This window comes from Cydia splendana, chromosome 2 (assembly GCF_910591565.1).
Source record: "Cydia splendana chromosome 2, ilCydSple1.2, whole genome shotgun sequence".
Taxonomy (NCBI): domain Eukaryota; kingdom Metazoa; phylum Arthropoda; class Insecta; order Lepidoptera; family Tortricidae; genus Cydia; species Cydia splendana.
This window is the reverse complement of record NC_085961.1, coordinates 3392678-3407246: the sequence shown is the minus strand read 5'-3', so window position 1 is coordinate 3407246 and position 14569 is coordinate 3392678. Positions and strand designations below refer to the sequence as shown.

At 39.4% G+C, this 14569-nt stretch overlaps 1 protein-coding gene and 1 long non-coding RNA gene across 3 annotated transcripts in view; one reads left to right on the top strand and one right to left on the bottom strand.

Moving 5' to 3' along the window:
* Nucleotides 1-14569, top strand: part of LOC134802938 (uncharacterized) — a 216575-nt gene that overhangs the window by 8886 nt on the left and 193120 nt on the right. The gene's annotated exons all lie outside the window — the stretch shown is intronic.
* Nucleotides 1-14569, bottom strand: part of LOC134802410 (uncharacterized) — a 204206-nt gene that overhangs the window by 52028 nt on the left and 137609 nt on the right. For both annotated transcript variants that reach the window (XM_063775078.1, XM_063775070.1), the window contains exons 6-7: nucleotides 14032-14221; nucleotides 12784-12907 (exon numbers count right to left, since the gene is read on the bottom strand). In XM_063775078.1, the coding sequence (XP_063631148.1) occupies nucleotides 12784-12907; nucleotides 14032-14221 (314 nt within the window). The remainder of the gene's footprint in view (nucleotides 1-12783; nucleotides 12908-14031; nucleotides 14222-14569) is intronic.

Sequence of the window (14569 nt, the reverse complement as noted above, 5' to 3'; positions counted from 1 at the left end):
CGACGATGCGGAAATTGTGATGTTCGCCGATGACTGTTGTGTAATCGTAGCAGCTGAAAATCTAATTCTACTCAAAACTAAATTGGCCAAAGTAATGGATGAAGTAGCAAGGTGGTTCTCGGCCAACGGAATGATATTAAACGTTGAAAAAACTAACATACTCCGCTTCTGCTTGCGAGGTAACAGAGTGCACGATTTAAATATAAGTTGCAACGGCCAATACGTCCCTCAGGTTGACCAAGTGCGATACCTAGGCCTGATAATCGACTCCGGTCTAACGTGGAGTCCGCATATTGATCAGCTATGTGACCGCCTGTCATCCGCTTGCTTCGCCCTGGGCAGACTCCGCCCCAGTCTAAACATTAATAATATTAAGAAAGCTTATTACGGCTACTTTCATTCAATACTAGCATACGGAGTCGACCTATGGGGCGATGCTGCAGACCGACTAAGGCCATTCAAACTCCAAAAACGAGCAATTCGGTGCATATCTGGCGTCCCATGGGACCACCCAGCCCAGGAACTATTCAAACAAACAGGAATTCTTACCCTGCCGTGTCTATACATTTTCGAAGTGGCAAAATACGTAAGACGCAACATAACACTGTTTCCGACTCGTGGCAACGCCCGAGGTGCGAGTTCCAGGAGGCCTATTGAACTTAATCCACCTAAGACGCGTCTAGCCAAGTCTAGAAAGTGTATACATACGGTAGGACCTAAAGTATATAATAAAATCCAGCTGGAGTTGAAACAAACCACCAGCGACCTATGTTTCAATAAAAAACTTAAATCTAAACTGGCGTCTGACGCATACTACTCAATCGATGCCTTTTTCGAGACCTAACACTGTACCAAGTAGATAATACTATAATATAGGTACTTACACATTAATTTATCTAATAAACAACTACTAGTTCGCGGGCTCAGCCTTGCCTGTCCAACTATGTAAATAAATCTAATAATTAATTAATTATAAGACTTAGCATTAAGCATATATGTACCTGACATGTAAAATTATATTTTTATCAATAAAGAATTGAATTGAATTGAATAGGGTATCCCAATATGGGACCGACAAGAAAAACCTTGAATAATCAAACTAATCAAGACCTAGACAAGTTCCGATAGGCAATCGAAATGTGGGTTTTTTGGGCCGAGATCAAACAAAAATAACAATACAAAATACAATGTGGTTCCGTAAGTTCAGACTAGAACGGAATTTTTGAAAAATCGTACCGCGGTTTTAGATCACGGTTGCCAAAAATTTCATTAACAATCTTGAGCATTTTCTCTACTCGAATCCTGAATTTTTAACTTTCGCCCTATAGTCTAAAATGCACTTTTAAAATTTGAGTCAAAATGTCATCATCATCATTTCAGCCTATATACGTCCCACTGCTGGGCACAGGCCTCCTCTCATGCGCGAGAGGGCTTGGGCTATAGTCCCCACGCTAGCCCAATGCGGATTGGGGACTTCACATACACCTTTGAATTTCTTCGCAGATGTATGCAGGTTTCCTCACGATGTTTTCCTTCACCGAAAAGCTAGTGGTAAATATCAAATGATATTTCGTACATAAGTTCCGAAAAACTCATTGGTACGAGCCAGGATTTGAACCCGCGACCTCCGGATTGAAAGTCGGACGTCATATCCACTCGGCTACCACCGCTTTCCACTCGGCTACCACCGTCAAAATGTAGGTATGCACAAATCTAAAAATACGAAAATTGCTTCTAAAAATTAGGGATATCATTGTTTTTTCTTTTGTTCGAACTTACAACAAATTAAAATTCAAAAACATCCGATGATGTCCGTGGTCCCGAACACGCACAATCGCACATCCATTTCGCTCACGCTTACGCTCAGTGAGATTGGGAGAAAAACACGAAACTACGGGACCTTAAAGATAAGTATTAGTCCGTCCGTTATCACGTTATTCCCGTGTCATTTCGTCGCCGTCTCGACACCCTAGTACGTCTACCATCAGTTTTGACATTGACATATACGCTCACGTCTACGTAACTTACTTTCTATGCATCTCGCTCGTACTCGCATATTAGTGCAAGCGAGATGTACAGAAAGTAAATTACGTAGACGTGAGCGATGTCAATGTAAAAACTGGTGGTAGACGTACTGAGCCGCTCACACCGGTGGTGCCCTTGAGTCATCCTAGATGTCGCTTTTTGTGGGTTCCCATCTTGTGAGGGCGAGTCACCGTCTGCCGGAAATAAAATTGCATGCCGTTTTATTAGGCAGGCGTCCTGTTTTTTACCCCATAGCTCAGTGATGGGCGTAGGCAGGTACAGGCAGGGGAGGACAGCTACCCCCCCCCCCCCCACCCTGGACCTCAAATTTTACATACAATGCATGCCCCTCTGTGGCCTCTGGCTGGCTACGCCCTTGAGCTCAGTACTTAGTCCATCGCTTTCACCCAATAACCTAGTTCATTTTAGATTCCATCAACTCTCAATAGTCTATATCGTAAAATTTGTCGGCCTATCACCGTGTCGTGTCGTTCCCGTGTCGTGTCCCGTCCCGTCCCGTACATAAGCCGACTACCGAACTCCGCTCGCATTGTATTACGTCTTACGGAAGTTAGTGCCAACTATCAATTTTAGATATCAGTGCCAACTCTAGGGCCTACCGCGAACCACAATCGACGGCAACACCTCGCTCTCACACTTACGTACGAATTTACAAGTGCGAAAGAGAGGCAACACGTCGAACGTGATTCGCGGTAAGCCATCAGTATAAGATATCAGTTGCCGTTAGATGATATCTGAATATAGGCATTTGCGAGCGCTGGGTGGAATTAATTAATCTGACCTAGATATTTGACACATACATCTCCTTCCCGCTAGATGGACTATACATGGCGTTTCTGTAGGCTTGAATTCACTATATAGACTGAAAGTCATAAGTGAGAATCAGGGCCCGTACATGTCATGCCGTTGACGCAAAAAGGGAGTTTTTTAATGACACTACAAATTGAGAAAACTAATCTATAGACGCACAGATAAATACTTGTTACGTAAAATACAATGTAAAAAATCAAAAATATGTATTATTTAATAAACTTACAATCTATTATTTCGTTGAGTGACAGTAAGATAAAAGTCAGTTAGACGTTCGGTTCTGATTATTTCAAGTATCAATATCGGTTCACTAAAGAGACAATTGATTTATAATTACGAAAATGACTAATTGGAATTATTTGGAATGTCAACTCAGAAAAAAAAAATACAATGAAAAATTCATCCCCCGGATAACCACAGCCCGTTTTTTCACATAATCGAAAGATACACCGAATCACACACTCTGCGTACAACTAATATAAGAACAACTATGCATGCACTAGCTGTTACGTGTGCGCGCAGCGAGTCATCGTAAATGCTTTCGAATGCAGAATCTCTCAGAGGTAATCTATGGTTAAATATTATAGACGTGAAACTTATGTGTTTGTATAGGCGTAGATATGTCTCAGAAATTCATAATGAGACTAAAGTGATCGCGAGCGAACGTTCTTGCACGAAACATGATTACTTATTAGTGTCAATAAGCATAATGTTACAGATTCCAGTACGGATATGATGGTCGTATTTGTCTACGTGACAGCGTGATAAAACGGTGTCCGTCTCTTTCTATCCCGCAGAGTTAAAAAGTGACAGTTGTTTTATCACGTGGATAAATGTGGATAAAGCGATCCATAATAGGCTTGCTGTAAGTACTAAACTTGGACTTGGTAAGTATTAAAGGAGATCGTCGATTTTGGGCCCCGAGTAAACCATCACGTATATGGTATAGACTATTACAGTAATTATATACGCATTTTATTACTGAAAAAGATATAATATTGGGTAAAAATGAAACGGGAATTAGAAATATATAATTAAAAGACATTATATTATTCATTTCCGTAAATCAATGTATTATATATTAACAAAAGCTTTGCCGTCGTAAACATCTTTATTAGCATTGACATAACGCTCAAATTCAGACAAGCCGTGAGGTTTTTTCACTAAGGAGTTATAAAATCTCATTGCATTAAACTATAAGGTGGGTAGCCATAAGTCATAGTTGACATAAGTGCGTTTCGATACTATTCAAAATATCAGTAGTGTCATTCATTATTTATTTAATATATACCTACTTATAAATTCTAAATCGACTGTAATGATGCCTAAAATAAGTAGTTAAGAAATATAGTAATGTGAATTTTTATTTACTTACATAGTTTGGAGATTTAAACGAGTTCAGAATACGACGATATCATGCTACTTTTATTTAACTAAACGCAACCATTTTTATCAATCTGTCAAATATTTTCAAGTAACGCCAACCTTAAATAAACCTTACTTCATTGAAAGAAGATCTAAAATGAATCCGTTCACTCTCCGTAGAAGTAACAATTAACTTCCGAATAAGATCAAAATATAACTTTTTATTGAAGGTGGATACGATTTCAGTTTCATTTACATGTCAGACTTTGTCTATTTTCTTTTAAAAAGTCAAAACACTTTTACAGAATAGTGCGAGTAGTATACGCTTTAGTATATAAAAGTTTTTCGTGTATTGTTCAAGTCTTTATTGCAGTATTTCTCAAAATTCCCGTTATATTTCGTGACTCTGTGTTTATCATCATGAACTAGCAATTATAACGATTAATTTCCTATATATATTACATGTATACGTTCAATTTGCGAGTGGGCCCAAACGCCTAAGATAATCGACGATCTCCTTTGTATCTATATATTAAATAATATTATGTAAATATGAATGACGATCATAATATAAATTCATGTAGATTAGTGTAGCATAATTTATAATGTAATTTCATATTATGAGAATAAATATCTAAATCTAAATCTAAATCTTGGTACCTACTGAAACTGAAATCCAGCAGTTAAGAAGGATAAACAGACATTAGACACCAGAACCCGTAGTGTTCCATAGCGGGATGAGCGTTGGCGTTTGCGTTAAGTATGTCTATTTTTGTATGGGATATTAAACAGCGCGCCAAGCGGGACGTTTTGGAAACTCAAATTCCCATACTATATGACACTTAACGCAATTGCGTACGTCACGCTATCCAAAGAAATTTAAACTCGAAATTAAACTGTCGTGAGAAATACCTATTTTAAAACTTTTAGATCACAATGGTTACATTCACTTAGCGAGATTACTTACTTTTCTAACAAACCCCAAACACAATAAGGTTGTTTGATAAGTGATCACAGAGTGCCTATGGCCATCGCCTGTATCCATCATCAGATCAGCACGATAATATTGCCTTGTCACCCATCTTACATGTGAAGTTTGACCCGAACATAATACATACATTGCAAGTTAAATAAAAGGTTGTAATTAGTTTAATGTTTGCATAACTCCCAACAGTTTAAATCCGTCTTCATCGTTGTTGTACCTATTTCAAATTCTACATGAAAAATACCACAATATAGCCTCACAAAACATTATTCATACCTTTCATAACGCCTTTACAAAATCTTTATACCTTTGAGTTAAAAACCCGTCCATATAAAGGAACAACGCATAAAGTCTCATTAAGGAAGCCCCGTGTTTAAAAAGAAACGTGGAAATGGAAACTGATGTAGGCGGCCCTGTTTATGAAACTACTTGGGAGCACGAATGTGTTCTTTATTAAGAACACTGTATGTTGTGTGCCTTAGAAAGTATATTCAGCATGAAAAGTAGGGGATCAGACTACGCGTCAAAATTATCCATTATTAGCCATATGCAGGATGGCTAAAAAATAACTGCATCCCTGTTGCCAGGGAGGTTTTGGAATTATACTGAGCAACTTTTACTATGGGACCAACCCCGAAATCGCAAAACAAAGTTTACCCTCCTATATAAAACGGACCAGTCAAAATGTATGAATGAAACAGCCAAATTTTTTTCGATATTTCGAGCTTGGTACCATAGTAAAAGTTGCTCAGTATAATCCCAAAACCTCCCTGGCAACTGGAATGCAGTTATTTTTTAGCCACCCTGTATAATATGGCTCTAACGATTTCGTTGTAATTTGCCATATGGGGGTTATCGGGGGCGAAAAATCGAGCTAACTAGGTCTTATCTCTGGGAAAACGCGCATTTTTGAGTTTTTATATGTTTTTCTAGCGAAGCTCGGTCTCCCATATATTTTATCTTTATGTAGAACAATTACACTGCGGCAGATACTTTTGAACGAGAACTGTAAAGATATATAACTAGGCTTAGGACTTTTCGTAGAAAAACGAAACTCAAAGTAACTTCATACTTTTTGACTTTGACTTTGACTTCGAAAATTTCACATATGGCGGCTCCAAGGATTTTAGAACCACGGTATGCTACGAAAAGTCCTAAGCCTGGATATAACTATCTCTATTTTGAAAAGTATTCCATGGCCTCAGATATTTTTGGTGTTTTGTTTCATCCTCTACTATTTATACTGACTATACTCACGTAGTCATTTTAAAACAAGTCAAAATCAAATATTTCAGTAGGTACCTATCGCTCGTTCAGTTTCAGTATTGAAATATTGTAAAAATCGGGCAAATTCCACTCGCTAACATTAACTCAACATTAATTCACTTTCAAAAAGTCACGTAATAGTAAAGTTATTACGGTTGTGTTACAATAGTACATTGTGTATTAAGGGCGGGAAATAAGAAATTACGAACGAGTGTCAATTTTAAGCCCGACGCGAAGCGAGGGCTTAAAATGTTCACGAGTTCGGAATTTCTTTACCGCCCGTGGCACACACAATGTTTTTCATCACACTTGTAAGGAAAAAAAGGAGAATTAATAAAAACAAACTTCTGTATAAAACACTTTTCCGCCCTAGGGCGAAAATTTCAATTTCCCGCCCGCAAGCCCTACGTGTAAATAAGTGTTTTTCATCACACTTGCTCGGAAAAGATTTTTTCCGCCCTAGGGCGAAAAATTCAATTTCCCGCCCGCAAGCCCTACGTGTAAATACATCTTTTCCGAGCAAGTGTGATGAAAAAACCATTTCAATATGAATGACAATTATTATTTTCATTTTATATTCCAGAATCAAAGTAACTACAGCCGTTTAAATGTAAACTGTATCGTAGTACGCCTAGATCCTATTTTTCATTGGCACACATATCAATCCATTAAACCCGTGCATTGAGATAAAATTCCTTAACTACGTGAAAAAAGAAAATTCAAAATTAGAATTTCACGTTCATTTTATCGCGTGCGCTATTCACAGATCGCGTAAACTAGATAGTGCATAAAAGACGGCACGACGGTGCGCTATCATACTAATAAAGTGAGGACGTGTGGCCGCTTAATTCATTTGAGTCCAGGGTTATGGCCTGGATGCGCGTAAAATAAAGATATCAACAAAATATGTACGTTTCACTGAGAAATGGAGAGTAATAAAAACGGCTCATTTCGTATGTGGATTCAACCAACGTCACCCGTTTTTATTACCTACTTATAAGTGCAAGTGTAGTATAAATTTATGATATGAAACTGAGAAATATAGCAAGCGATGTAGTACGGAATAGGTATAAGCGCGACTTTGTGTTATGATGACTATTTTTATTATTTGTTTTATACGAATTGCTTCGTATGATCGCGCTCTTGTGTTTCTAACTTTTGTAGGCCTATATTTTCATATCTAATGTGTTATTTAGCTACCAATGGACCTAGTAGACGATAAAACTACTATCATCTAGATCAGTAGTGGGCAAAGTACGGCCCGCGGGCCAGGTCCGGCCCGCGAAAGAATTTATCTGTCCCGCCGCCGGTCATTTAAAAAAATGTATAATATGGCCAGCAATATAATAAAAATACATTTTTGCTGTCAATCTGGCCCTCTTCTGAAATTCCTTCAAGTTTTGGCCCCTCATGAAGAAAGTTTGCCCACCACTGATCTAGATAGACCCCACTGTCACACACATAGTTAACACTTGGTGGTAACACTTTTTTGCATACAAAAGAAAAACAAAACAGGAAAAAAACACATAATTAGTACTAAAAGTGACTTGAACAATTAAGGGATGGACGGGGACGTTTATAGTATCTAATGCTATGTCTATATGTGGTAATCTATGGCGCTTGTATTTGAATTGTAAAAGACATTGTGAGCACAAATGATGAGGATTGTAGGTAATCGAGTTTTTAACTTGTCGCTGTAACGAAGCGTGTGTGTTGGAGGGTTAAAGCTAATTTATGTGAATTTAAGTTAAACCCACATGGTTATAATTTTAATTTAATATATTTATATTGTATTGAAAAATACGGTTACAAGAGAAACTCTTAATGCCATGAGACATCCATATTCCATATTATAAAGGCGAAAGTGTGTCTGTCTGTATATCTGTCTGTCTGTTACCTCTTCACGCTTAAGCCGCTGAACCGATTATGTTGAAATTTGGGATAGAGATAGTTTGAGTCCCGGGGAAGGACATATGATAGTTTTTATGTCGGAAATCATCCCTGAAGAGAGTGCATCCCTGAGAGGGCTGGAATTGAAAGAGTTAATGAATTGCCTAATAGTAATAATTGAAGTAAGCAATGCGCGAATTGAATGATTGCTATTAGCATTATCCAGGCGCTATACCTACTTTAGCTGCTGTCACTAATTCCACGCAGACGAAGTCGCGTGCAAAAGCTAGTTCTATATAAGTTTTAGTCCTAAAAACGACCTAATTTCAAGTTAATCTTATTACAATTAAATCTGGAATGATTAAGGACTAGATAGAGCAACTATAGGGCCCGTGCGCGTTGGAGGGTCCGCCATCTTGTAGCCTGAATCGGAAACATTGCCAAAGCAAGTGCCGCCATCTACCGTTCTCGTACGTTTTGTTGTGCATAGTAGGTTCTGCCATCTAGTGGGCTACATCGGAAGCACATAGTTCACAATCGCGACAAATATCTGAACAGGCGGCTTAGCACGGTCGCGTTTTTATCCCTTGTCACCATGCCTGTCACGTTCTAACAACTAAGTAAGTGCGAAAGGGACGCGCATAGTGATAGTCGATAAAAATGGAACCGTGCTGAGCCCGCAGGTCTCTATTGTCAAGGCGTTAGAGTGCGTGTTCAGATATTTTTGAGCACCTTGGCCGCTTCGATATATCTGATGGCGACTGTACAATACAAAGCCTAATGATTCGTCTTTTCATCATTATCCTTACAAATAAGGTAATGTCCATTGTCACTATCGTCAGAGACAAGTTATTTTTAAAGACTGCCATATTCAAACCTTTGTCTTTCGGCTTTCCGTCCATCCTCTCGGCGGTTTTCAGAGCCGGCCAGCCTAAGATAAGACAGTGTGTACCTTTTTATGATTTTATGTTGAGTAATAATAGATTAATAATAAGTAATAATGTCCGGTTTTTTACCCCATAGCTCAGTACTTAGTCCATCGCTTTCACCCAATAACCTAGTTCTATTTAGATTCCATCAACTCTCAATAGCCCTTACACCCTGGCGGGAGCTGCTGCGTGCGTCCCATGACACGGGTAAGGGCAGCATCCGCTCGGAGTACCCCTTACATTTCATTAAAGTGTCAAAAGGGCCTCTACGTGTTGGCTTCGGCTCCGCGTACGCCTCCCAAAGGTCCGGAACACCATTGTTCCGTGATGGGAAAGACATACAAGAAATAATAGAGTTTCCTCACATTATTAGACCGCCGTGAGTGCCGTAGCCACACCACCTAACGAGGAACCCAAGTAATAAGTATGTATTTATAACGATGAACCCAAGATAGTATATTGAGACTAAAACTGCCCCACCATTTACAGGTTGGCAACAAAATATGTTTACACAAACAGTTTTGGAATATTTTTCATACTTTCTTTCAAAAAATGTCGTTAAAAATTAAAACTATAATCATTTAACTTTAAAACAATGTCTTATCTTCAAAATATAGGTAGGTACAGTCTACCGCAAACGTTTGTTAGAATTATCAACTGCAGCAGTTTTGGACCACCCTGGATATACAATTCTAAATTCTAACGTGACTACAAAATATTGGAAAAAGGAAATCAAGAAAAAATAAAGTCCATTAATGGTTTTGCCCTGGAATTCCAGTCTTCACCATCTAATAGTCTCTTTCGTCTCTCATTCGTCTTTATTACGTGATAAATTTAATTATGTTAGCTGTCCGCCATACTAAGCGAATCTAAGAAAGTTCCAGAGAATAAATTACAAAAAACAACCTTCAAAGTATAAAGCGATTTCTGTGTCCATAACAGTGTTATTTAAATGACACAGAATATTTAAATAGAAGATGTTATTTGCAGAGTTCGGACAATAAAATTTATCGCAAAAATAAATATGGTATGGAACATGATACAATTTTTTTAACAATTTGAACTGCAGTTTTTGAGTATAATCTGGAAATTTTATAAAGATATTTTGAGATATAAATGATTTTTGATGGTTTTGCGATAATTTGTCGGACCTATGATTATTTGTTATAAATTATAAAGAAAAGGATGAACCATACATTAACTAATTGACCACCGAACTGGTAAAAATATAAAAACCGGCCAAGTGCGAGTCGGACTCGCAAACGAAGGGTTCCGTACCATTATCTATAAAAACGGTCACCCATCCAAGTACTGACCCCGCCCGACGTTGCTTAACTTCCCCCGAGCCCCACTTAAATCTTTATTTTATTCTGTTTTTAGTATTTGTTGTTATAGCGGCAACAGAAATACATCATCTGTGAAAATTTCAGCTGTCTAGCTATCACAGATCACGAGATACAGCCTGGTGACAGAAGGACGGACGGACGGACAGCGGAGTCTTAGTAATAGGGTTCCGTTTTTACCCTTTGGGTACGGAACCCTAAAAAACATGTAGTTATTTATATATTTTTGCAGCTGACTGAGTAATAATTAACAATGTAATCAAAAATTAAGTCCATTTCCGACAAGCCGAATCCTTTCCCAGTAATGGCCATCACGTTATCTTTCGGGACTTAACTTATTACATTCGGAGAGCGGAAAATTCGCCAACATTTTATTTGGGAGCAAAAAGCCATTTACGAAGTTACCAAACTGCATCGCAATGTTCGCAGTCACAGGTGCGCGATGTCACAGATGATTAAATTGAAGACATCTCACTCTACTCACTTACCCGTGGGTTCAGGGTCTACGGCGAACCACGTTCGACGTGTTGCCTCCCTGTCACACTGACGTACGAATATACAAGTCCGACAGAGAGGCAACACGTCGAACGTGGTTCGTGGTAGGCCCTCAGGTTCTTCTCTCACTCTTACTTAGCGTAAGTGTGAGTGGGTGTGCGATTTGCGTGCCTGGGATCACGAATATTATCATGTTTTTGAATATTATTTTTTTGTAATTTTTAGGGTTCCGTACCCAAAGGGTAAAAACGGGACCCTATTACTAAGACTCTGCTGTCCGTCCGTCCGTCTGTCCGTCCGTCTGTCACCAGGCTGTATCTCATGAACCGTGATAGCTAGGCAGTTGAAATTTTCACAGATGATGTGTTTCTGTTGCCGCTATAACAACAAATACTAAAAAGTATGGAACCCTCGGTGGGCGAGTCCGACTCGCACTTGTCCGGTTTTTTTTCTATCGAGGGAATCAAGAAACCCGGTTTCAAATCAATGAAGTTACTAGAGACCGGCCTCAAAATTGCTAAAACAATTTTTGGCAACCGTATTGTGATCTAAAAAAGCAGGACGATTTTTCAAAAACTCTTAAGGTGCAGTGAGTTTAGGTCCTTCTCCAAGCACTGAGCGGACGCTCGTGCGTGCCTGGGATCTTGGATATCAGTGTTAATGTTAGGCTTAACTTATTTTGTGTTGCAGGTATAGTTTAAATAGTTAGCTTAACCCACAGCCTTAGGGCAATTACCATCTCTAAGAATCTATTAAAAATCAAAATAAAATTTAAATATTTAATATAAACTTCGTGCGTCAAAAAATTAGCACACAATACTAGCATGTGTTTCTATGAATTTTATAAAAGCAAACTCAGAAACTGTTTCAAAGCTACTAGGAACCTGCTAATACAGACCCAGCTTTATTACGGACCAGTGAACTCGCTGTCCGTAATACGTTCTTTTCGTCGTAAAACCAAATTAGCTGCTTTGTCTGAGCGTTTTATTGTTGATGACATATAAAATGCTCCGTTATATTAAAAATATAAAGTAAATGTAAAATAACGTAAGATATCCAAGGTACAAAAATAATTTACTAAGTACCTAACGTATCACGGTCTTTAACTATTAGTTTGAAAATGGTCTGTTGAAGAAGTCGGAAATAGGACACAATTAATTAAAAACTCAAATTATATCTATCTTGTTTTGACTATGTAAGCTGTGTCGTGTATTTTCCTATTATTAATCGAAAATTATCTACGTATAGCACGCAAGCATTTGGCGAGCCATTCGCAATCATTGTGGCCACCCCACACTAACCAGCGTCTTTTGAGCGTCGACGTCTAGTCAGCGCTATGGTCGCTATGGAAAATAGCGTCGCTCCGGAGTTGCACTGCCATAGAGTTGGCTAGATTGGCCGACGCTCTGGAGACGCTAGTGTGGATTGGCCCTCATACACCCACCTCTAATAGGTACTAATATTAACACATGGCACACGTACTTGTACTACATGGAGGCGATCAGTTGAGAAGGAGGCTGGCTTAATTGGAAGCGGCTGGAAAGTGGAAGTAGCCGCTCAAGATCTCGACAAATGGAGAATTCTTCTGCAAGCCCTATGTCCCAAATGCGATAACAGGAATGCATCATCATCATCAACTAACATTAAAACTCACCAGTGATAGGTTCCAGGTCGTAGCCATCAGAAGCGATGACGGTGATGTTGTGTCCGTCCACCGACATCTCGATGGGGCAGTTCAGGAACTCTGCGTTGATCACGCGGAAGCGGTACTTGTAGCCCTGAAAACAAAAAAATGTTTAAGTTTGTTTCAGTTTGTTTGCAAATACGTACTTTCTTTTTGGCTCTGTTCCAGCAGGGAGAAAAACATATAACACAACGCAATGGGAACCGCATTTCCAATTGAATGCTGAGTTGTATTAGTCATTATTCATCAATTGCACTTTCCTCATTCCCTGTAACGGATAAAGGAAGAGATACGCGTAGGGCTGTAGGGCTGGAGCGTCCAACGCGCTTCCGTGCAAGGCCAAAGACCTAGCTGCCAAAAGATAGATCGGTCTCCAAAGGTATGGGACTAAACTGCTGGTGCAGAACTGACCAACGGAAAAGTTAAAGCCGAACATGTCCGTCCAAGGCTTATTCAGATAGTAATTTCTTGTTATCTGAATAGGCCTCTATAACTCTAGCGCGCACTAAATGTTTCATGTAGAGATGCACCGGATATTCGGTTACTATCCGGTATCCGGCCTAGCCGGCCATTATTTTAATATCCGGCCGGATACCGGATTGGATTTAAGAAACAGTCACGGTCATAATATTACTCGTTATTATTTTAAAACAATTTAAACATTGCACTCACTTGCACGCGCACTCATTTCGAACCTAGAAATGAGTCCGTGCGAACGTTCACCACGAAACAGGTCAAAACCTGCACAATGCCCACTTGAAAACCGAAATGTAGCCTATAGTTCCGTCGGCCGAAAATCCGGCGGCCGGATACCGGATATTCGGCCGATGGGCAGGCCGAATATCCGGTATCCGGCCAAACAACTATCCGTTGCATCTCTAGTTTCATGTACATGACTCCGGTTGCGTCCCTCCAAGTTACGAGTATATCCTATATCCACGATTACTATCTTAACGACCGGTCTGGCCTAGTGGGTAGTGACCCTAACTGTGAAGCCGATGGTCCTGGGTTCGAATCCCGGAAAGGGCAATTTATTTGTGTGATGAACACAAAATATGTTTTCCTGGGTCATGGATGTTTTCTATGTATATTTTTAAGTATGTATATCGTGGCCTAGCACCCATATTACAAGCTTTGCTTAGTTTGGGGCTAGGTTGATCTGTGTAAGATGTCCCCTGATATTTTTTTTTTCTTATTAGAAAATTTAATTTTTCTCACCTGTTCCACATTAAACCTAGCCGTCTTCATATAAAATGGCTTAACCGTCTCGTTGAACACCTTGAACCGCCCCACGCCGTTGATGAGAAGGGTGGGGGGCTTGTTGTCCCCCTTAGAGTGGTGATGGTCCGTGAACATGCCCACGGTCAGCTCATGGATCCAGTCCGTTACTATCATTACGTGCTCCGATCTGTAATGTTGAAAAACACTTTTAAGATTTTTTTATAACTTTAATCCAATATCTTAACTCCCTAAGCGCCACTTGCACCATCCCACTAACCCGGGCTTAACCGGTTGAACCGTTAACCCAGTGTCAAATTGTACTAGTAACCATGGTAACTCCAGGTTTAACCGGTTAACCCCGGGTTAGTGAATGGTGCAAGTGGCCGTAAGACTTTTTTAACATGCTCACCCACCCGCTATTGTACCCCCTAGCCTAGAGGATTAATTTCCGGTAATTACAAGAATCAAATCATTCATAATCATAATTTAAAAGTTAACTCTACCAGCCAATACACGGAAATAACTCAAAAATTGC